Genomic DNA, 22,227 nt, shown 5'->3' with positions numbered 1-22,227 from the left:
ATTAGTTGGCAACTTGGCATAACCAATAATTGTTTTTAGAAACCACGTTTGAGAAGTATTTGTTATCTAACATAACATAATTTAGAAATTAAAAAAGAAAACAAAAGTGAGATGTGAGATGCTTATTTGAAAAAAAATTAATAATATATTAAAAAAACCGAGATGTGGGCCCCATATAGTCATGTGCAGCCTTCTGTTTTGCTCAAATAATTCCAGAAAGAAGTTGGGCCAATACCTGTAGGGCTGCAACTCTGTAATTCTTCTAACAGCATGACGGTACAACGAAGATAATGTGAAGATAGGAGTTGGGAAACATTCGTTTTAACTTAAATTTCTATTTATACATCTTTCTAAAGTAACCATCACTAAATCTATAAATGAAAAAGTTAGCAACCAGGATACAAAAAGGGTTCGATCGAGATCAGCTACTCTTTCAAAATATATAAATTGTACATGAACTTTTAAGTAATGGTTACTGACTAGTAATCCGGAAATAGGATCACCCGAGAGGGTCCAATAAAAGTTTAGCTACTCTTTCGAAAACATATATTATTTACAAAAGGTCTGCTTCTCTTTGCCTGAAACTCAACAGCGGGCTTTTGGTTTCTAGGGGCCTCCCTACTCCCTCTCTGTTCACATTCAAAAGACTTAATTAGAAACCCTTACGCAAACCAATTAAATGCTGAAACAAGTTTAATGACTCACAAAATTAGATACCTAGACTGTCCCTATCAGAATATCAGACAAAGGAGAGGCTATTAGCAAAAGAGTAATACCATCTAAGAATAAGAGACTACCTACTCCAACAATAGCTCACAACATTCAATCAGAAACAGTTGAGAAATGAAGCAAATTGAAACTCACTATTTCTTCGCTAACTGGATGCTACAGCACCTAATGGTCTGAAGGAGACTGCTGTTGGTCTGCTCCCTGGGGCCACATCTGTTGACCCATATAGGGATGAGATTGTTGGGCGTAAATTGCAGGGTCCATAACAGGCTTACCCATGATCATCCCAGCAGATCCAACCTGGGAAGCATGCTGAGTTGGCATATAGCAATATGGCGGCATATCAGGAGGTCCCCCAACAGGCAGGGTTCCTCTCGGGATTGATGCAAGTACTTCATCTTTCAGGTCCTCCCTAGGCACAATGTCAACCAAGAAATCAAATATATCAGTCCTAGTTATTGCTGCCGCAATGTCATTCTTTTGGAGTGTCCTCCTCTTGTTCTCTTCAGTGTGGTTCCAGGAACGCAGCGTCAATTCCAAGATGAACATTTCACATGCCCTTGCAAATATAACAGGTGCCTCAGCTGATATCATTCTCACATCCTCATCGGCCTTCATGATTTTCTTGATCCTTGCTAAAGGAAGGCTATGATTCTTGAAATCATTAACCTTTTCAATTTCTTGGTACTGATTGGCCCAAAAAGACTGGAGTTGTTGCTGAAGCTGCTGTTGCTGCTGGTGATGAATTTGTTGATAGGCAAGTTGGTGTTGTGCAAGCTGAGCACCTCCTGGCTGACTAGTAGATTGAATTGCCCCAACTGATGTGACAGCTGGGCCAGGGTTGGGACCGCCAGCCATTTGATTCTGTTGATACGGGTTTGTGCCGTATGGCACTTGAGCTCCACTACCAACCAACCCCATAGACGTGGGTTGTCCACCATGTCCTTGCCGATCCATACTAATCCAACTAGAATAATATACACAAGAACTTTTCCGTTTTAGATGCAAACAAGACGACAAACATTAAAATGAAATAGGTTCAATTAATGCTGGAAGTAATTACATCAGCACGCATAAAGTTAATCAAACTACAAGTGAGAACACGGAAAAGCTAAAAATCAGTTGTATTCCAAATAAAATATCCAGTTAATTACAACCGCTCCATTGACACAGGAGCCACCAAAAACTATTCAAATTAAATGAAAAACAAAAAAAAAAATTCAACTTCATTCCCATAAGCACTCCATCATAGTATTTAACAACTCCGAGCTTCAGAACATTAGATGGAAAGCAAGAATAAACATTGATATAGATAAACCTCTTACAATCAATTTTGGTGGGACTGAAATTCACCAAGCCAAAAACTTCACTAAAACAGACTAATTATAGCTCAATTTACCAACAATTAATAACAACAAAGTCCCTACAACCCTAATAAAGGGTTCTTATTTTAATTCGGAAAAAAGGCAGAAACAGAACAAGAAAATTAGATATCTATGAATCTATTGACGTCATGTTTAAGAATTAAGTTGCAAACAGCTAGCCGACGATTTAAGGTAACATAAACGTAGCTATTCTGCTTCCTACAAGTGCCCGTTTTACCTAAACTCTGATTGAAAATCTTAGATCACTACTGCAATTCAGTAAATCCTCCAACTTAAAAATAATTAGGACTCATACTTCCTGAATCTATCCCAAAGAAAAACGAAGAACAAAGAACCAACATAAAATACTTATTATAATGGTTTAACCAAACAAAATAAATATCAAAACTCATAACAAATATGATTAACACTGACCTCTTACAACATCAGAAAGATAAAACAGAAAATGATCGGACCGAGAGAAAATATTTTTCTTTTGTAATACATAAGACCCAGAAAAACAAAATCATTTAACAATCATATGAACAAGTACTTACATAAGTTCACATACATGCATACACACAAAATATGCATACATACGTATAAGAAGAAGAAGCAGCAGAGAGATAAAAAGCTAGTACCTTTTCTGATTCTTTTGCTTTTTCCTCCTTCACCCAGATTGAAACCCTGAAAAGAAAGAAAAAGAATATATTTTTAGAGAATTTTTTTTTCTTTTATTTGGTAAGAGATCTAATAGGCACTGATGAATAAAAAGCTTTTTATTTTTTTCTCTTTTTCTGGGTTATTATTAATACCGTACAGTGAAAGAATGAAATAAAAAGATCCGATTTTGGAAAATATAACCTTCCCCTTTTAGGGTTTTGAGAGAATCAAGGGATTTTTATTTTTTTTTCTCTTTCTTTTTAGTTTTTGTTTTTCGGAACGATTAATGATTTTTTTCCTTTTCTAAAATTTTCTTAGGAACGAACCTGAACTTGGGACACGAAACAACAAAAGCTGAGTGTGTTTTCTTCGAATTCTGACGTTGCTGTTCCCCTTTTATTGTTGCTGTTGGTGGGTGTTCTTCTGTTCGGTATTTGACTGTTTTGCCCTTCAGTTTAATTACCATTTTGGGTCAAGTATCTTAAAGAAATCACCTTCATAACCAGCTGCCTTTTTGTCTGGAAGTCGGAAGTGCTTTCTTTTTTAATAAAGAAAGGTTTTATCCTATTCCTACGTTGCTTTTCAACCGCCTTTATTGAAAGTGCTTTTTTTCCCACTCAAACAGATCTTTTGCAGACGTATTGACGAACTCATCCTGATGCAAGTAAAGAGTGTCAATATAAAGTCTAAACTTCAACGGCAGTTGAAGTTGATTTGAAAATGCTTTTCTGACTGTGCCGTTCTAGAATCAAAAGCACTCTTTGAAATTTCACCTTATTTAGATCTTAGTCAACTGTTTTTTGCCTTACATATTCAAAATATGCTTCTTACTTGTGTAACTCTTTCCTTTCTTACCAACAATAATTGCACTAAAAATCATTATTTGTGTAGCTAAAAATTTGCTTTTTATATGTTACAATTGAATACAAAAGTAAAATCATGACCATGCAACCACCAACACATGAAAGAATATGAGATATCTCATTAGCTGCAGCAAATGGAAAATTGAGACAAAATACAGATTAAGAACCCTGCAATATGTCATTGCTCCTTCAACCTCTGCCGACACAGCTTATTGCTGACGCAGCTTAACATCAGTCTTTCTCAGTCTTTCTCCATCTTGTACTGCTCCGACAGCCAATATGCTGTAACTACAAAGTTCTGCTGTTGGTGGGCATAACAAAATTTAGCAATAGCTGCATGTCTTAAATGTATTCTGTTTTTCTGTGCATGTCACCAATCACCCCGAAAACTTGGCAATAATTAAGCTGACTGCTATGAAAACAGCATAGAGGGCGACAAGGCAAAATCCCCAGAACCTTGGTACTCGGAATCTAGACCAAATTATGACTAAGAGAGAACCCATCAAGCTCATGAGCAAGAACACAAAGGCAGTGATAATACCAAAGTGGAAATGCAGCTCATAAGCTTTTGGATAAGAATTGGTTGTTTGCATCACCAAAGCTGATCCGAGCCCAACAAGCATGTTAAACATTGGCCCAGCAAAGCACCCAGCCATTGCCATTGCTGGATGACCTGCTTTGGCCACTGCGACATCAGCAACAAGATCTCCCACAGAGTTGCCCCATGCAAGTACCGTGAGCCCCAGTATAGCAGAAGGCAATTCAAGAATTGTTCCAATTGCAGCTAAACAATTCAGCAGCTCCCCAGCAACAGTTGATATCCAAAATACACTCATCACAAATGCAATGATCACCACGGGCATTTGCTCAGTCTTTGGGGCTTCTGTTTCCACTATGAAGTGAAGAAGTGCAAGAGAAAAGCTAGCCAAGAGTACTATGAACCACAGAGGAAAATGTGTGTTTGGAAGGAGGAAAGCTATTGGATGATCAAAAGGCAAGAATGAGCTGCAAGCATATAAAAGCAATAAAGGGCACAAAATGATATTTGCAGATGAGTAGAACCGGTTCCATTCCAAAGGATCAGTTTCAGGAATTGTGAGCTTCAAAATAGTAGTAACAGGAAACTCCCATGCCTTTGATATCTGCATACATGTCAAAAACAGAAGTAAGCTATTATCACTAGAGCAAACCTACTTTGACTGCGTTCCTACAGAGATACAATGACCTCAACATGAAGGACCATGAGAACCTGATCCATACAAGTCAAAAACTTAAGTGAGCAATTGTAACCAAATGAAAGCCAATTTAATCCAAAAGAGATCAAATAAGTTTAGCACAGTGAAGACACCAATTCAAAAACATTCATAGAGAAGCTGTTGAAAGATAGCTAACTCAATTGGACAGTCTCATTTGAGTTTAAAATTAACCTACTAGGATCCACATCTGAAAACTAGTTTGACAGGCATGTAAAGGCAACGTGTTGTACCTTCTTGTAAAAAACAGAAGCCTAGTTAAATTTATCAAATTGAAGAATCTGAAACAATAAGCAGCAAATCTCAAATCAAATTTAACCAGTGGCAATTCTGAGCTCAAGAAAAACAGCCCACTGAAAAAACAGGAAATCGATGAGAATAGTAAAACATGGCATTCCACATTTGACAATGCTGAAATTAAATAGTGAAGATGAAAAGCTCATTTCTTCTAACGATCAAATAACAAGCATATCTGTCTAAAACGACAACTTGACAAGGTGGAAACCAGTTTGACAAAATCACACGACCACGCAATTAACATTTGCTAGGCAAGGATCAACATCCAAACTCACTTATGTCCGTACCTCAGGAACTATTCTGATGAATACAAGAAAACATGGAAAATCGTGTTCCTAAGGAAAGTAGCATGGCCTACGTCAAGATGCGTTAAGCACTATAACAACAGAAACACATGACAGGCTCATTACCAGACATAACAAATGTCACAGAACCTTCCCTGGCTAGATTCCATTCCAAATGCTACACCTTACCCAATTATAGACTCTTAAACACTAACCAAGTAATTAATGTTTAAACACACAGAAAAGGATACAATTTGACCACCAAGGAATAAAATTTAGTTTCAGAGTTAGAACTTCGTGATTGACGCACGACAACTAAAGTTTGACTGACCCTTCATATCATGAACCACAGCATTCAAAGAGCAAAAGAACTCTAATAAAACATCATCACAATCTCAAACAAAACATACCACAAAACTATATCAGCAAATTCACTTCACAATTGATCCAATCTAACTAAATCCAACTTAACTTTCATACCACTGACTACAGCACCCAATAAAATCTTAGATACAAGAAGCAGAGAACTTTCCAATAATAATAATAATAATAATAAAAGCATAGCTTGTCCATACAGTTTGATGCTTATTATTTCACAATTGACACGAGTTAACTAAAATTAGTCTTGGATTTCATAAATACAAATCAACCAAAAAACATCTCAATCTCAAAGAAAACGTAACATTCATATCATCAAATAAATCTAACTCAACCTCCACATCATCAACTACAACATTCAAAGAAAACAGTAGAAACAAAAGCACACCTTCCCATAAACTTGAGCAAATCCAGAGGCATCATTTTTCTCCAATTGCTCCAAACCTTTGACTTGTCCAATCTCACAATCTTCGGTCATCTCCATCTCACTTCTCTTCTCATTTCTACTCAATCCCAAATCAGTCCAAAACACAATCCCAACAAAGAACAAATAAAACCCAACAAACCCAACAGCTTGCCAAACAAAAATCTCCCCACTCAAGTACACATAAAACAACAACAAAGCAGCCACCAAGTAAAACCCCACATCCCTCACAAAACACCCAGCATCAACACTAAATGGCGCCGCATAGATAGCCACAAAGCCAACAACGAAAGCAGATACAAAAGCCCCGGCGGACAAAATGGCGCCAAACCCAGTTCGGTAGTGGCCCGAACGGAGCGCCTGGACGGATGAGAAGACGTCCGGGGACCCGTTGCCGAGAGCTAGGAGAGTGACGGCGGCCATGCTGGGGGAGAGATTTAACATGGAGGAGAGCTTAGTGGTGACTAAAGAGAAGTGGGATTGGGCGGTTTTGATGAGAATGTAGAAGAAGAGGAGGGAGGTGAGTGAGAGGAAGGAGAGTGAGATGAATGGGTGGTTATTGAAATGGCAAAAGTGGAGAGAAAGGTAGTTGAAAAGGGCGCCATCAGATGGCTGAGCTTCGAGTGAAGAGCAAGTTGGGGTGTTTGTTTTTGAGTCCAAAAGTGATCTACGTGGGATTTGTTGTGATCGTGAAGAAGAAGGAGTTTTGAGGATGAAGAACAGGAGAATGCAGATGAGGGTTAGGGTTATAGAGGTGGATTTGAGGAATGAAAAGGCCATGCCATTGAAACAATTTTTCTTTTTTCTTTTTTTCTTCAGATTTTTTTGCTTTTTCTGTTTCTGGGTTTGCTAAAATTTCAGATCTTTGTTTGTTTTTCTTGTTTGATTGAAGAGTAAGAGGGTGAGTGTCTACTTTCTTGTTATTGGATCGATTCTTGGCTTCAGCTTCTGTAATCTCTTACGCGTTTTTGCCAAACAACACTACAACAGAATAATTTAATTCAAGTTTAGTCGGTGGTTTTTTTTTGTTTTTGTTTAAATTATTATTTTTTGCATAAGTAAATACAAGTAATCACCCAACTCTTTTCTGGTTTAAAAAAAAAAAAAGAACCTTACTTTATAAAAATTTATTAATTTGTTAAATCACTTACTATCATATATGAGTAGAGAGAGAGAGATTACGGTTGTAAAAACTCAAATAAAAGTTTACCCTTCCAAACACTTCAGCTGTACTATTAAACCAATGCAGAAATTTAGGAGATACTGTGTGATCGAACTAGAAATTTAATTTTAAAAGTTGTGAACTCAAAGAATTAAACAAAAAATAGTAAGTGTGTACTTAACTTCTCTAAAATACAAGGAAAAAAAAAGCATAAACACAACGAAATAAAATTGATGAGAGTGAAAAAGAAGTTATAACCAAGAGTTTTGCTTTTGTATTTCATCAATTTTGAAAAATTAGAAGGGGATGTTATGCTCATTGAGATGGCTGGGCTCATTTCAAAATTTAGGAGGCCGAGGGCCTTCAGCCTTAGCCCATCAGACATTATCTTAGTCATTTCAGTAATTAAGGAGAAAAATAAGATTCTGGTACTTGGACTGAAACTGCTCTTCATTAACAGGGCCACAAATGTTCCAGGCTGGTATCTTGCAAGATTGAGTGCAGTAACTGCTTTGTATTAACATCTCTGCTGGTTTTATATATGGACACAGGTCTCAAGTGTGAATCGAAGTTATATTACATAATTTGAAGGCTAAATTGATGCTACCGGCGGTGAAGCTTTCTTAACAACCACTTCCTCCGCTGATTCACATCCATTTCAATGAAGATCTTGGCGTTTTTATCATCTTCTAGGAGTTGAATAGCTTGCAGAAAGAGCTCGTCGTTGTCCATGCCTGGTACAGTTTGAAGTGCGTCGACAATGCTTTCAACAGAGTTGTAGTCTCTTTGCTCTTTGTCACCTGTCCGTGTCCCCATCAAATATGGCTTCTCATCAAGGGTTTCAAGTATCTCTTCTTTGATGGGCCTTCGAACCTTTCTGGAAAAATAAGCCGATGCTGATGAAGTTGCAGATTTTCGCTTTTTCTTTTTATCAGATAAATCAAACTCTGCGGCTGGAGTATGCAAGTCAGTAAAGATATTATCGTCATTCTCAACTTTCGCACCCACCCCACTTAATCTTCCATTAAAACTTCTGTAACCAAATATCACGCGCAAATCATCATAAATACGAAGACTGCTCTCCCTAAATGCAAATGCATCAGCATACTCCTGCAAAACATTGCAGTATGAACATTTATCAGCACAGAAAGCAAGCACTTGTTGTGGATCTGCTCAGCATCTGGATATATATATTCATGTACTTGCCATCAGGAATTATTTCATCATAAAGCAGTATCATGGATTATTTCTTTTTGAAATGTCTTTTGGTGAATGGTAATGCCGCCCACCATGGCATGCAAGTGATACGACTAAAACAGAGAATAAAAAAGACCCGTATTAGCCAGCTACCATGGATTGAGAAAGAAATGAACCTGGATATACGATTCCCAAACATCATCATCAGCAACTACTGTTTGCTGAATGTCGTCCCAGACAAAGCCGTTCCTACTGAGAAAGTCTGTGATGTTGTTATATTCTTCCATCAAGCTAAAATACAGTTCTTCCAATACGCCTTTGTCACATTGAAGTCCAAATTTTTCATTGAATGATGCAATCATCCAGGACCAAGCTCGATCATTAAATTTATGACCAATCTTATTCCCCATATGCACCTGCTCTAACAGAAGGTCAAGAAAATATCTTTCCATTGGATATGTCCAATGCAAACTTGCAGAATTACCATTATTAGGGGATTGGTCATCCTCTTCACCTACAAATTCAACACAACTATTAATACAATATTGTATCTTGGGTTCAAATGACGCAAAGCAAAATAAAAATTCCAAAACTATATTACCTAACATTCAACAAAATATATTTTTCTGCTATATGGAATATTCTAGTTCCATTTCGTACAATACTTTAAGACTAATTTGTTTCTTATTTTTGATAGACATGTATAGAACTTTCAGTTGCAAGAACAGGCTTGCTAACCCCCAGACCAAGCAACAATATTTTTCAAAACAGACACACCAAATCAATTATATAACTGCACCAATGAAACACTTGTAATAAAAGCAAACTAACCGATTGGTTCAAGTTCAATTTTATTCTCTCTATCTTTCTCGTTCAAAACTTCCATCAGTTCATTTTCAGGGTTGAAGTTACAAATCTTTTATGTCATCTTTTATTGGCAACAATCTTGTCCATGCATAGAAGGGAGAGGAACATACCCAAATCTACTCCAAAGGGATAGTCCCCATTGTCCATAGAGTAACTCAAACAGTTAGGCCCCGTGTCAGTGCTTTTACTTCCATAAATCAAGAACAAATCGTTGAAATTTGGAAGAGTTCTATGGCGATATGGCCGTGCTTCAGGGTATTCCTGCATAGACCATAGTGAGTTCCTTGGGACTCAAAATTTTTATTCAACAGAAAATTTAAGAAAGGCACCTTGACACAAGCATCCCAGAGATCACGATGAGCAGTTATCATCTGTTTCATTTCATCCCAAATGAACCCACTCTGGTCAAGTAAATTTTTCATGTCATTGAATCGCTTCTTCAAGTTCATAAAACGACTTTTTAAGACATCTTTATTATGTTGAGACCCAAATTCTGCTCTAAAATTTGCAACCATCTCAGCCCAGGCATGTTTGCTGAACTTCTGATCAATCATACCCCCCTGACGAACTTGCTCTAGCATTAGATCAATGAAAAAACGGTCCATTGGTGGTGTCCAATCCGTTGTTGAACAGCAGTCGTTTTTAGGTTTGGTTCCTTCAACAAATTTGAAAGACAGTACACATTGGAAAAAGTTCTCCGTTGAAGAAAAATGAAACATTGTTGCAAGCTCATTCAATCTGGGTACAGCCATCTTTCAAAATTTTCACTGGCTGAAACCAAATTGCTAATTTAGGTAGCTGGCTAAAAGTGTTTTGAATAATGAAATGTTCCAATAACAAGAAAACAATGAAAACTCACCAAGACCATTACAAGAATGATTTTGAATTGATCGGTTGTGAATTCCATCAGAAGTTGCAGTTCCATAAATCAAGCATAAGTCATTATAATTTGGCGTGGGTTTGTTTTTGTATGATTCTGCATCTGGGTGTTCCTATAATTACAGGAAATGTTATCCCTCTGAAATAGATAAGACTTGTAGGGCTCAAATAATAACCAGTTTACCTTGATATAAGCTGCCCAAACACCACCATATGCTGTCACCATCTGTTTTCGTTCATCCCAAGAAAACCCTCTCTGTGCAAGCAGATTTTTCAAATCATTGTATACCTTCCCTAAACTGTTATGTTGAATCTTCAAAAGATCTTTGTCATACTGTAATCCAAATCTGTCAACAAAGGACAAAGCCATGTCTATCCATGCTTCGTTGCTGAACGTGTAACCAGTCTTATGCCCTTCACGCACTTGATCTAACATAAGGTCAATAAAATAGCGGTCCATCAATGGCGTCCAATTGGTCCTTAAACAATCTCTATTCCCATCGACTTGGCGTTCCTCTCCTACAAATTAAAGAAACTCTTAATGTTGGCATATATATATGATTTATGATAAAAATGGTCTATCAATGGCGTCCAATATCCAAACTTTTGGAACGCATAATTCCTAACTAGGTGATAGAAATGAAACTCCGCCACCTTTGGATTATGAGATACTATCCTTTGTAACTTTTACCTTGCCGCATACCAACTGAGAGTCCTCTATTGCTTTCATTTGCATATATCAAGTCTAAATCTCGATAATTCAGCAACACCGTCTTTCTAAATGAATGTGCAAGCGGATGTGCCTAAACAGCAAGGAAAAAGTATTATAAACAATGAACTTTCTTTTAAAATGGAAATAGTAACACACCTTGTTATAGTTGTCCCAAATATCATCATCAGCCACTACCATCTGTTGTTTTTCATCCCATGAAAATCCTCTTTGATCAAGTAGAGTCTTGGTGTCAGTATAATACTTGAAAAGTTTTTTATATCGGCGTTTTAAAAGCCTTTTACGTTGTTGCATACAAAATCGAGCATTGAACAAGAAGAGCATATCTTTCCATGCTCGTTTAGTGAATGTATTTTTTCTCTTATTGCCCTTTCTTAGTTGATCCAGCATTAGCTCAATGAAATATTGGTCCATGTCCGGCGTCCAGTCTGATTTTGCAGGCTCGAGACTTTCTGGAGCAACGCTGCCTATTTCAACACCTGAAATAAAAATAAAAATAAAAAAAAGAATCAAAACAGCTATTGAAACTCGCAACCATTAGTTGACGGAGAGTAAACAAAATTCACTGCACTTCATCCGTAGCTACTTTATGTTGCAAGAATTAATTTCTAAAATAAAAAATATAAATATCCCATGCATCTGGATGCATAAGATAAGTTTAAGAGTGTCTTGCTTAGCTCAAAATAAAGGTTGTTAAGGTTACACAGGCAGTACACAAATGTTCTTCATAATTTACAAAAATCCGTTGAGAGGATAAAGTTACACCATTTTCTCAACTCATAAACTGTGGCCTCAATGCAATCACATAAGCAACCTTATTTTAGTTCATAAAAACAGAAACTAAACACACCAGTAATCACCACTTGAACTTCATCATCAAAGTCTACATCATGACTCGAACGACTGTATCTTCCATCAGCTTGGGTATATCCATATATCAGGCACATGTCATCGAAGTACGTCAATGCTCTATTTCTAAAGGCCTGTGCATCCGGATTAGCCTGCATATGCAAATTATCAGAATTATCATCAGACAATAAAATACAGTAACCTGGGGGTATACAAAATAACAACAAACCTTGATATAAGCATCCCAAGTGCTTCCTTCAGCCACAACCATTTTACGGGAATCGTCCCAATAAAATCCATTCTGTTCAAGAAGAATCTTCACGTCATTGTATTGCTTCCACAGAACCGAGTAATGAGTTTTCAAAGCATCTCTATCAAATTTGGTCCCAAATTTCAAATTAAACAGCGTCATCATATCAGTCCAAGCTTGCTTGTTAAACGTATGGCCCAATCTATTCCCCCTATGCAGCTGGTCCAACATCAGATCAATAAAGTACCGTTCCATTGCCGCCGTCCAGCTAACCCTCGTCCGGTCACTAGTCGTAGGGTTATGGCTTCCCATTTCTTCTCTTACAAATAAAAAAAAATTCAAATTCAGTTGAAATTTTCACTATTAGCCCAATTGGGCTGGCGAGAGACTAGGTTTTCGGGGCTGGATTAGAAGAAGAACGATGATGGTGATGAGACTGAGAGGGTGAATGTCGAAAGACGAAACGTCGTCGGATTCGGTTGTAGCGTCTGTTTGGTTCCTAGGCTTAATGTATGCCAAGCCTGTTCGGGGATTACACGTATATATTTTAATGGACTTTTTTTTTCATTTAAAGGAAAAAAAAATTGACACACGTTAATTACTTAATTTGCAATTAACAAGTATGAAATGGGGTTAGTGAATGAAAGCAAAAAGATTGATTAGATGTAATTTCAGTACTCATTTTTTAATAGATGATTATTAAAAATGATCATATTTTTAAATAATAGATGCTACATGAGTCGAAAATGTAACTAAAATAATTAAAGAATTCTAAACCACTCTGTGCTTCATTCCCTTTCAACATGAATAAGACAATTCAAAGACATACTTCCAAAGCTTTCTTAATTTCTTCATTGATTATCATGGTTTTAGAACTTGTTCACCAATCAATCTTTAATAAAAGCAGTATTTACAAGTAATCGTTGTAAAACACAGAGACTTGTGGCATTAGGGGTTTGGTTATACACCGCCCCCAAGAAAAAAAAAAATGGATTATGTGACTGGTAGTCTGCCGTCGCATAAGATCTTTTGTGACCTCGATATGACGGCAAACAGCGGTTACATCCGCAGGCGTCCCAGAGCTCATGTGACGCACGACAAAAGGTCTTTTGTAACTGCAAAAAAGCCATCACAAAAAGTAAAACTGGGTCACAAAAAAAAAAATGATGGGCGTAGCCGTCACAAATCCACGAATTTCATTTGCCCTGCATCTCTGAATATTTTTTTTTGGTTATCAAGAGTACACATCCAGACATGCCAAATACCAAAAATTATATAATTCCAAGAATTTAGTAATAAAAGTTTCATAAAAGAGAATATGACCAAAAATAATTTGTTAGTAACCTTTTATGTATAAAGTCTAGATCAAATAGAAATAACATAGACAAGACAAAAACATACTCTTGATATCAATCACATGTATAGAGAAAAAATATATCTTCAATCCTGTAAAATCCATAGAAAATGAATAGACACAAGATTGAATCCATTAAGGTAGCGTTTACTTTTTGGATTGAAGTGGGAAACCTGAAGAGTGAGAATCCTAAGATTGGGAGTGTGGAGTAGGTTGTTTACATGCATTAAAATGGAAGCATGGAATGAGGATCAGAATCTAATTTATGTGTTTATTTTGTCTTAGATTGAGAGTAAATAATTTTAAATTACAATTTTATCCTTATTTAAAGAATTATAGTTTTTAATTACAAAGTTAATAAAAAATATATTTAGTGAATAAACATTTATTTTATTATATTTGTAAATTTATAATAATTATTAATATTCTCAATTATGAACATCACAATTTTTATTAATTTTAATTTTAATTATATAAATTAAAAATTGTTGATAAGGGCAATATAAATGAAATATTTTTACTATTAACATAGGATGAAATTAATATTTTCTTAGAATAAACTATTTATTAGTATTAATTATTAATATTAAATAAATATAATACTATTATTTTTAAATAAATATAATAATATTATATTTTCAAATAAAGATGGTATATAGTAATATTATTAGTTCTCTATTAATATAATATTATTATTTTTAAGTAAATTAAACTTAGAATCAAACTCAATTATTATTTAGTTAAATATAATAATATTATTTAAATATTTATTAAATATAATTATATTAAATATAATTATATTAAATTTATTATTTATTAATATAATATTATTGAGTACAAAATTAATATTTTCTTAGAATAAACTATTTATTATTATTAATTATTAACATTAAAAAAATATAGTACTATTATTTTTAAAATAAATATAATAATATTATATTATTAAATAAATATAGCATATAGTAATTTTTATTAATTCTCTATTAATATAATAATATTATTTTCAAGTAATTTTAACTTATAATCAATGTAAATTATTATTTATTTAAATATAATAATATTATTTAAATAAAGATAATATTATTTATTTTATTTTATTAAGTATAAAATATTAAATTAAATTTAAAAAGGGTAGAAAATGAAGAGGTAGGAGTGGATTCTCACTCCCACCTCTTCCCATGGGAGTCTCACTCTCACTCCCTACTCCAAAAATGAGTGGAGCCCATAGAGTGAGATTCTCAATCCTTCCCCAATTTGTTGAAGTAAACACTGGAGTGGGAGGAATCCACACTCTTCACTCCCACTCCACAAAGTAAACACAAAAATTACCCAAAATAATGAAAGTCATCTGATGTATAGTGAATAGTAAAAATAATGAAAAAACACCAAATTGCCCAAAATAATGAAAGTCATCTGATGTATAGTGAAGGGATTTATGTACCTGTTTCTTGGATAGCTTGGCAGATCAATCATATCAAAAAATCATCAGGTTGTTTCGAGTAATTAAATATCAGACACGAGCGACATAAAACCTTAAAAAGCACTTAAAAATGAAATGAAACGATCATTCATAATCTAGATTGAAGAGAGAAATTAAAAATGAAATGAAACGATCATTCATAATCTAGATTGAAGAGAGAAATTAACTACCACGTCCGTTGAGAAAAGCCTGCTTGATTGATGAGCTCTTGAATTAACTTTAATCTTTAAGTTGACTGCCAGCAAATGATAACCTAATTTTTAGTAAATTAAACTTTTTGGATTTTAGATGTTCCTAAGAAATTGTAAATACCATGAAGAAAAAGATACTTGTACGAACATTGCTACTTGCAATCGTTTAGCAGAAAGTCGAAAAATAGCACCAAACCTGAAAAAGAGCAACAATGCCAATAATAACGTTGATTTCATATACTATCCCTATGGATTAAGATTGTGAGCAGTAAAACCACTAAACTTATATATATGTGTATATATATATTAGAAATATTTCAATCTGGAATTTTAAAATGCGAAAATGTCCAGAAAAACGTATAAATCATACAGTTTAAGCGCTTTAAGTTTTAAATTTTTAAAATACCACGGTTTTAAAATTTTTCCGGACATTTTTACACTTTATGATCCCAAAACTATTTTATATATATTATAATAAGAAACTAAAAAATGTACTAATGAAGAAGATTAAAAAAGATAGTGGACCGGCTGTCGGCTAAACTTTTAAACTTCTACTTACGATCACTCAAAACAACAGAAATGTAAAGAAGAAGAAAACTTGCCAGTAAGAGAAGATTGGTGATGGGGTTTCAATCTCGAGACCAAATCGCAAAAGTATTACTGTGAAATTAAACTGAGTTGAGAACATAAAGCAAATAATTTGTAAATGTCGGGTCAGCAAATAATTTAAGTGGCTAATGGTCTTGTAATGCGTTACTTACAAGGCTATAAATTTTTTGACATCATAAGAACTGCACATCAATTACAAATCTCAAGCAAAAAAAATTTAAAAAAATCTTTTCTCTTAAGCCAATTTTATAAATTAAATTAAGATGTCTTTAGTAACATTTCTTTAGAGAAATACAAGTTTACACATGAAGATTGGATGGATTGCCTTAGCATTTAAAGTAATATTTGCTAACGTTAAGCTTAAAACAAAGTCTGTAACAATTTTTAATTAATTAGATACATTTAGCCTCATTTGATGCATTTTCTTCAACTCCTCAAATAAAATACGTTAGGAGTATATGAAATAATAAATGGCTATAAGAAGATTATGCATACATAGGTTTAGAGAAAGATGTCTTAAGAGATTAATTTCATTATTCATGCATTGTATGCGTGTAAATATTATAAAATTTTACTAACAAGTACGTAGATCAGCTGGAATATGGTTGTTTTATCTTAACCAAGGTCCTTGGTTCGAAACTTGGGAATGCAGCTGCGTTAAATACTTGTTGGGAGAGAGCTTTGCAGCCCTGATGGTCCTACCCGGCTCGAATCTGGATTAGTCGAGATCTAATATGGTTTTCGGATACCAAATGTTTAATACAAAAAAAAAATATTACACAATTTGAGCCTCACATTATATTATAAAATTAAAAACATGTGACTATGATTAAGTCAAAATTTCATGAAAAATAATATAAATTATTTGTGTTGATATTTATCATAACTATAAATAAATGTAGATAAATAATAATAATAATAATTTTAAGTTTACAAGCTTCCTTTCTTTCACATGTTCATATTCAAATAATAATATGACATTGCGGGTGTGGGTATCTACCTTATATCCGACCCAATAATGATGATAATATAACACATCATGACCCCTTAACTAATCATTTAGTCTCTCATCAAATATGTTTTAACATGCCTTAAACATATTTTCTAAGATTTAAGTTTTAATTTCTTCTCATAGTCAGTCATCAATTGTGTCAAGAAAAGTAAATCAGAAATATCAATCGATGGTGTCTCTGTTGGTCTTCATCGATGCACATGCAGTTTTTTCCGTTTTTGAAGGAATTGTGTTGATTTCAATAATACTCTTTTAGTCTTTCAGGTGCATTCGGCATTGTTTTTAAATTCTATTTTTTATTTTTTTCTGAATATATTCTATTTTCTGAATTTAAGAAACACTAAATCCGTGTTCAGTAGATCGTTTCCGAAAGTATTTGTAAAAATATAAAATCCATTTTACACTTTTAACAAAGAAAATAAAAAAATAACTTTTTCTTATTTTCCTTGTTTTTCAATACAGTATTAAGCTTCAATATGAACAATTTTCTTCCACCATTTCTCAAAATAATAGTAATATCAACAACATTATTATTATTATTATTATTATTATTATACCTAAAAAATCAATTTCCATCACAATAATCTTTTCTTTATATATGTATTATAATATTTATGTTTTTACATATTAATTAAATCAAATATGTAGAGTTTATAAATTTTCTTATAATAAAAAATTTAACAAGATCACCTAATTTATTCTTCAAATTAAAATAATCAAACTAATTTAGTAATAAAAATGATTATACATTACTTGGTATTAAGTTTATGAAAATTATTCAAATAATAACTCTTTAAAATATTCCTACCGAACATATTTTATTTTTTCTCATTTTCAAAATTATTTTTAAAAATGATATCAAAAACATTTTTAAATTTTAAAAATAAATTCAAAACTAACATTTTCGGGCCCTATTTGGCTCTCAGTCATAAGTTAGTATCAGCCATACACTGCTTCTGCTTGTTGGATCACTAGCATGAATCTTATTAAAGGAATATCACTCACATAGCCACATATGTATCTCTATTTTTCACTGATACTCGTAACTTAACCATAAGTAACTTAACCATAAGTAACTTAACCATAAGTCAAGGCTCAGAGGAGATTCTGAGTAAATACCGTTAAAGAAGAGGGCGGTGCGCCCAAAGATCATAATCCAATATTTTGCAACAAAGAAGTAAGTTTTCAAAATCCAAGCAACATTCTTGTTCTCAATTTATGGAACAAGAAAATTTTTCTAATTCTAATTTCTAGTTCAGCTGACATTCAACAGTCCCTTAAAGAAAGCTAAGTTACAGCAAAGACACACAGTCAACAGATTCACTATCTGTAATCCTCAGGCAAGCGATACCCAGACATGACTATTTTGTTGGCAAACATCTTGCCGGTCTTTGGCATGACGTGCCAGTGCAAAGTCAAGTTGAATTCTTTACCTCGAAGACTGTGTCCCTGGATAGGAAAATAAAGGAAGCTGAATGTTCAATTTTCCATACAAAAAGAAAATCGCTTAAGTTGGCTGATGAATGTTTGTACAGAATGAGAAAAATCAATCGAAGAGGATGTCATACCTGATCAATGAAACGATATTTGTTTGAGGTATGAATGGAAAACTTTGCAAACTCTTTTGCAGGTATTATAGCATCCCAAAGAGACACCTGCAACACAACATGCAAGATCAATCAAGCGGTGGGCATAATTTGAGCATACATAACCCGTGATATGGAAAATACTTCAGAAATTAGCATGCCAGAGGATATTGTCAAAAGTGGATGTCATGAACAGGAAACATATAAAGGCTGCTCATTCTAGCAACCATTAATTAACTCAAGAGTTCATAATCTAGATAGAATTTTACAATATTAAAGAAAGCACAAAATCTGAAACAATGATACTTCAGAAAATACATGCACTCAGATGCCAGGAGCTTACTTGGTTTAAGGCATTCTTTGGGGTTTCATACTCAGCTGCCACAAAAATGAAAAGCTGCAAGAGCGGTAAGGAGATGAATAAATGTCAAAAAGCAGCTTTAAGATTACACACAAGCACCGTAAAAGTAGCATATTTCTAAAATCAGATAAATCAATAACAATATCTTGAATAGTCAACCTGTTTTGTGTTCCATGTAAATAGTGATTGCAAATCAGCTGTTATATTCAATGTCAGGCTGACCTACATACAATGAAAAGCACTCCCTTATAATGAAGTCAAGAATATTGTAGAATCCAGCAAACTTGTACCACAAAAGCACGCATAGAGGAAGAAATCATGAATACATCAGGATGATATTATATAGATCAATAACAACTAATATTCATAAGTCAAAATCATTAATAGTCTTATTTATCAATTTTTGCTTCTTTGTACAGAAAAGTAATAAACTCAAAGTTACCAGCCTACCACTACATCCTACAAAAATAAAATCAAAGCTGCTAATCCACCACTGATCAAAAGAGGCAAACTATTGGATTGTGAGCCCCTCTACATAAAACTCAACTGACCTCAGAACTATCAACAATTACACTAATTACTCACATAATTTCGTAATTGCAATCAATAATGCAACAATAAAAAAATTGAAGCACACAACTTTCCCATCAAATTGAAAATATCACACGGCCCCTGATTAATTTCATAAACTAAGCATTAAAAAAAAAAAATTACCTCGTCGTTTCCATGTGGCTGCTTCTGAAACCAATTGATATTCAATATCTACAATCACCAAAACAAAAACCGAGAAGCCAAATCAATCAAAAACGCAAAAATTCAGAACCTTTTAAAAGATCTAACACAAAATGCAACAGCGATCATGAAAAAGTCAAAGGAAAGTTTACCTCAATTTGAGCAGAAGGAGAAGGAGTGTTGAGGTTATCGGAAAGAGAACCAATGGTGCACATTAGCGCCAGAATTGTCACGGCGAACGTTAGCAGAGCATTGGCTCTGTACCCAAACGAATGCATTTTTTATTTTTTCCTGTTTTTGTTTGTACACCAAATCAACATGATTTAAAAATAAAAGATTTAAAATTTAACACCAAATCAACATGCAAGCCAGCAATCAAAATAAAAACTGGCCCAGTCCATCAAAGCACATTGTGCAACCCAAGTTATTTTCATTTAAGGTGGATTATTTTTTAACGGTGAAGTTGAACTCTTAAAAGTTAGTATATGCACTATTGTCGATTTGATGCTCACATGCACTATTTCTCCTCTTCATCTCTATGTAAAAATACAACAAACAATAAGCCCAAATTCTGACTATAGTTTCATTACGTAGTCTTTTATCACATGGTTCTGTCTTTCAACTAAGATTTAAGTAACCTTTACTGCCTCTTTGATTAGGGACATGCATAAGACATCTAATGTTGTGTACATGCTCACAGATCATGATGGTCCGGCATAAGAAAGGTATATGTTTCAATCATATTCACGAAATCAACAGCCAAAAGTAAAGGCAAGGCATGCAACCATCGGTAGAACTTAAGCAAAACAGAACAAGAATAATTTTACTTCAATCACTAAATCAAAATTCTCTTAAGGCTTTGATTCAAAATTTTGACGGTAAACAGTTCTCTAATGCATGACAACGGAACACAACAGTAACATAAAAGTTCATAGTTGTTCTACGTAGACATACCCATAAGCAAAAAGGAATCTATCTATCTATCTATATATATATATATATATATATGAAAATTTGCAGCCAAGATTGCAGATTTTGGAAACCATTGATTTTCAGAAAAGGCAGCGCAAGATCATCCGTGTTTGTGAATACCTTGGAAGTTTAAATTTTTGAAGCCTAAACACTGCCCTTCAAAAGTTTTTTTTTTTCACTAGATAAATATGCCTTCATAAGCATTGCACCAATTACTTAAGCAAAGCCGACTCTCAAGGGCAGCAGCAGCAAAGCATTGATGAGGATTCTGTTACGAGCGAGGCTTTTACATTTACTGCTAACTGACACAAAAAAACCCTATGCATTGACTCGCACGCACATTTAATAGAAAAGAAAAAAAGGAGAACATGGGATCAAGCATAAAGATGAGGGAAGCAAGTCCAGAATTACACAGAATGATTGATGACTAGGACTAGGAGGGATAAAAGTACTCACAATTTCTTCGTACTTATAGTTAGGGGTGGGCATTTCGGTTTTCAGTTCGGTTTACAATCCGTTCGGGTTTGAGAATTCAACCTAAACGGTTTGAAAAGCTATTATGGTTTGGTAAGGTTCGGTTTTAAATTCGGTTCAGGTTCGGTTTCAGATTCGGGATTGGGTTTTCGGTTTCAATCACGGTTTAGATTGTAATTTGAGGTCGAATTGTATTCATTCTACAGAAACACAGAATATAACACCCACAACAGCTTTAATCACACTACAAAAATGAATACAAATATATTCAATCCAACAAGCTTGCAAAGTATATGTCCAAAATATGAGGTTTTCAAGCCTGTTTTATTCATAATCCTCAATCCCAATCTCAAATTTGAGAGCAACAAGAACATGCAAAATTTAGAAAGCCAAATCTCAAAAAGAAGGAAAAATAAATAAAAAGTGATTAGCCAAAAACACCACCATCACAAGAATTACATAAGCACAAAACAAGAAAACCCCATAAATTTTTCTTTTTTACCGGCAAGATCAACTCAACAATATATCTTAAGCCCAAAATGCTACAATATCAAAATTCTCAACCAACAAAGGTACAAATTTTACACACCCAAAATATTCTACAGCAAACTAAGAATCAGGAATCAAAAGAAAAAGAAACAAACCCAGAAGAAAGAAAGCCAAGAGAAGCAAGAACGAAAGAAATAAAAAAGGACAAACCGTTAAATATAACCCGAAGAAGACGAGAGTGAAGGTCGACTGCAACTGTGCTGCGAGAAAGTGACCACCGACAAGACCCGATTGACGGCCGAGAATTACGACCGGTGGCAGCGTGGCGCGGTTGAGTGGCTGACGGCGGTTGAGAATTGAGAGTAAAGAGAGATGAGGGGATGCAGAGAGTTGATTTTGTTTAAAATGAGAGGGGTAATTTTGGAATTAAAATAGTTTAAGAGGATATTTTAGATATTTTATCTTAAATAATCAAATTAAAAAAAAAATCATATTTTAGAAAACTGGTTCTAGCATTTTTTAGGATCAGTTCAAAAATAGATTATTTCATAATCAGATTTTCTAATAATCTCTTTTAACAAGAATTTACCAAGCATGTTTGGGGTATTAGATTGTCAAATAAGTGATTATTTGACAATCTAAAACCATCCCAAACATCTCTAAATAATAGGCAGTTAGGTAAATATTATAGAAATTAAATAAGTGTTTAATTTGTATATGTGTGTGATTTGCTTCTTTTGGTAATTCACTTTTTACTTCAATTCAATATTGATACAAG

At 34.1% G+C, this 22,227-nt stretch overlaps 4 protein-coding genes across 6 annotated transcripts; all 4 read right to left on the bottom strand.

The window, feature by feature from the left end:
• Nucleotides 1-293: 293 nt before the first annotated feature.
• On the bottom strand, nt 294-3,264 carry LOC18042176 (nuclear transcription factor Y subunit C-9). 2 transcript variants are annotated; one of them, XM_006433217.2, is made up of 4 exons: nt 3,083-3,264; nt 2,735-2,780; nt 865-1,696; nt 294-629 (listed from the first exon to the last, which is right to left on the bottom strand). In XM_006433217.2, exon 3 carries the CDS (start codon nt 1,684-1,686, stop codon nt 895-897), a length of 792 nt encoding a protein of 263 aa, XP_006433280.1. In that variant the 5' UTR covers nt 1,687-1,696; nt 2,735-2,780; nt 3,083-3,264; the 3' UTR covers nt 294-629; nt 865-894. The 2 variants fall into 2 exon arrangements, with proteins under 2 accessions (XP_006433280.1, XP_024039063.1); XM_024183295.1 differs by having other exon boundaries at nt 865-1,715; nt 3,079-3,246.
• Nucleotides 3,147-7,257, bottom strand: LOC18041387 (cation/calcium exchanger 5). 2 transcript variants are annotated; one of them, XR_002905248.1, is made up of 3 exons: nt 6,220-7,257; nt 3,530-4,761; nt 3,147-3,411 (listed from the first exon to the last, which is right to left on the bottom strand). XR_002905248.1 is itself a non-coding variant. In XM_006433216.2 (2 exons), exons 1-2 carry the CDS (start codon nt 7,033-7,035, stop codon nt 3,997-3,999), a joined length of 1,581 nt encoding a protein of 526 aa, XP_006433279.1. In that variant the 5' UTR covers nt 7,036-7,257; the 3' UTR covers nt 3,517-3,996. The 2 variants fall into 2 exon arrangements, 1 of the variants encoding a protein (XP_006433279.1); XM_006433216.2 differs by lacking the exon at nt 3,147-3,411 and having other exon boundaries at nt 3,517-4,761.
• A 644-nt stretch (nt 7,258-7,901) lies between these two features.
• On the bottom strand, nt 7,902-12,685 carry LOC18041386. The gene is made up of 10 exons (XM_006433215.2): nt 12,169-12,685; nt 11,941-12,091; nt 11,229-11,569; nt 11,052-11,163; nt 10,545-10,879; nt 10,341-10,473; nt 9,811-10,136; nt 9,592-9,742; nt 8,791-9,128; nt 7,902-8,527 (listed from the first exon to the last, which is right to left on the bottom strand). Exons 1-10 carry the CDS (start codon nt 12,499-12,501, stop codon nt 8,021-8,023), a joined length of 2,727 nt encoding a protein of 908 aa, XP_006433278.1. The 5' UTR covers nt 12,502-12,685; the 3' UTR covers nt 7,902-8,020.
• Nucleotides 12,686-17,919: 5,234 nt separating this feature from the next.
• Nucleotides 17,920-21,849, bottom strand: LOC18041385 (signal peptidase complex subunit 3B). Its single transcript, XM_006433214.2, has 7 exons — nt 21,660-21,849; nt 19,667-19,805; nt 19,497-19,544; nt 18,942-19,004; nt 18,765-18,818; nt 18,404-18,490; nt 17,920-18,284 (listed from the first exon to the last, which is right to left on the bottom strand). Exons 2-7 carry the CDS (start codon nt 19,790-19,792, stop codon nt 18,159-18,161), a joined length of 504 nt encoding a protein of 167 aa, XP_006433277.1. The 5' UTR covers nt 19,793-19,805; nt 21,660-21,849; the 3' UTR covers nt 17,920-18,158.
• Nucleotides 21,850-22,227: the final 378 nt, after the last annotated feature.

Source organism: Citrus clementina, unplaced genomic scaffold, assembly GCF_000493195.1.
Source record: "Citrus clementina cultivar Clemenules unplaced genomic scaffold, Citrus_clementina_v1.0 scaffold_5, whole genome shotgun sequence".
Lineage (NCBI taxonomy): Eukaryota > Viridiplantae > Streptophyta > Magnoliopsida > Sapindales > Rutaceae > Citrus > Citrus x clementina.
Note: the sequence above shows the minus strand (reverse complement) of the source record. Positions and strands in the feature narration are given on the sequence as shown.

Bases quoted from the DNA above. Each gene is read 5' to 3' on its own strand.
- LOC18042176 (XM_024183295.1), bottom strand. From the start codon at position 3,222: ATGGTAATTAAACTGAAGGGCAAAACAGTCAAATACCGAACAGAAGAA. The intron at 2,781-3,078 runs GTTCCTAAGAAA...CTTTCTTTTCAG, and splicing joins CGTGTCCCAAGTTCAGGTTC to GGTTTCAATCTGGGTGAAGG. The intron at 1,716-2,734 runs GTACTAGCTTTT...AACGGAAAAGTT, and splicing joins AAGCAAAAGAATCAGAAAAG to CTTGTGTATATTATTCTAGT.
- LOC18041387 (XM_006433216.2), bottom strand. From the start codon at position 7,035: ATGGCCTTTTCATTCCTCAAATCCACCTCTATAACCCTAACCCTCATC. The intron at 4,762-6,219 runs GTGTGCTTTTGT...ACATGTATGCAG, and splicing joins TTGCTCAAGTTTATGGGAAG to ATATCAAAGGCATGGGAGTT.
- LOC18041386 (XM_006433215.2), bottom strand. From the start codon at position 12,501: ATGGGAAGCCATAACCCTACGACTAGTGACCGGACGAGGGTTAGCTGG. The intron at 10,880-11,051 runs GTAAAAGTTACA...TTTAATTTGTAG, and splicing joins CTCAGTTGGTATGCGGCAAG to GAGAGGAACGCCAAGTCGAT. The intron at 9,129-9,591 runs GTATGTTCCTCT...TTGAATTTGTAG, and splicing joins TCCCTTTGGAGTAGATTTGG to GTGAAGAGGATGACCAATCC.
- LOC18041385 (XM_006433214.2), bottom strand. From the start codon at position 19,792: ATGCATTCGTTTGGGTACAGAGCCAATGCTCTGCTAACGTTCGCCGTG. The intron at 19,545-19,666 runs GTAAACTTTCCT...TGGTGATTGTAG, and splicing joins CTCCTTCTGCTCAAATTGAG to ATATTGAATATCAATTGGTT. The intron at 18,285-18,403 runs GTATGACATCCT...TTTCCTATCCAG, and splicing joins AATATCGTTTCATTGATCAG to GGACACAGTCTTCGAGGTAA.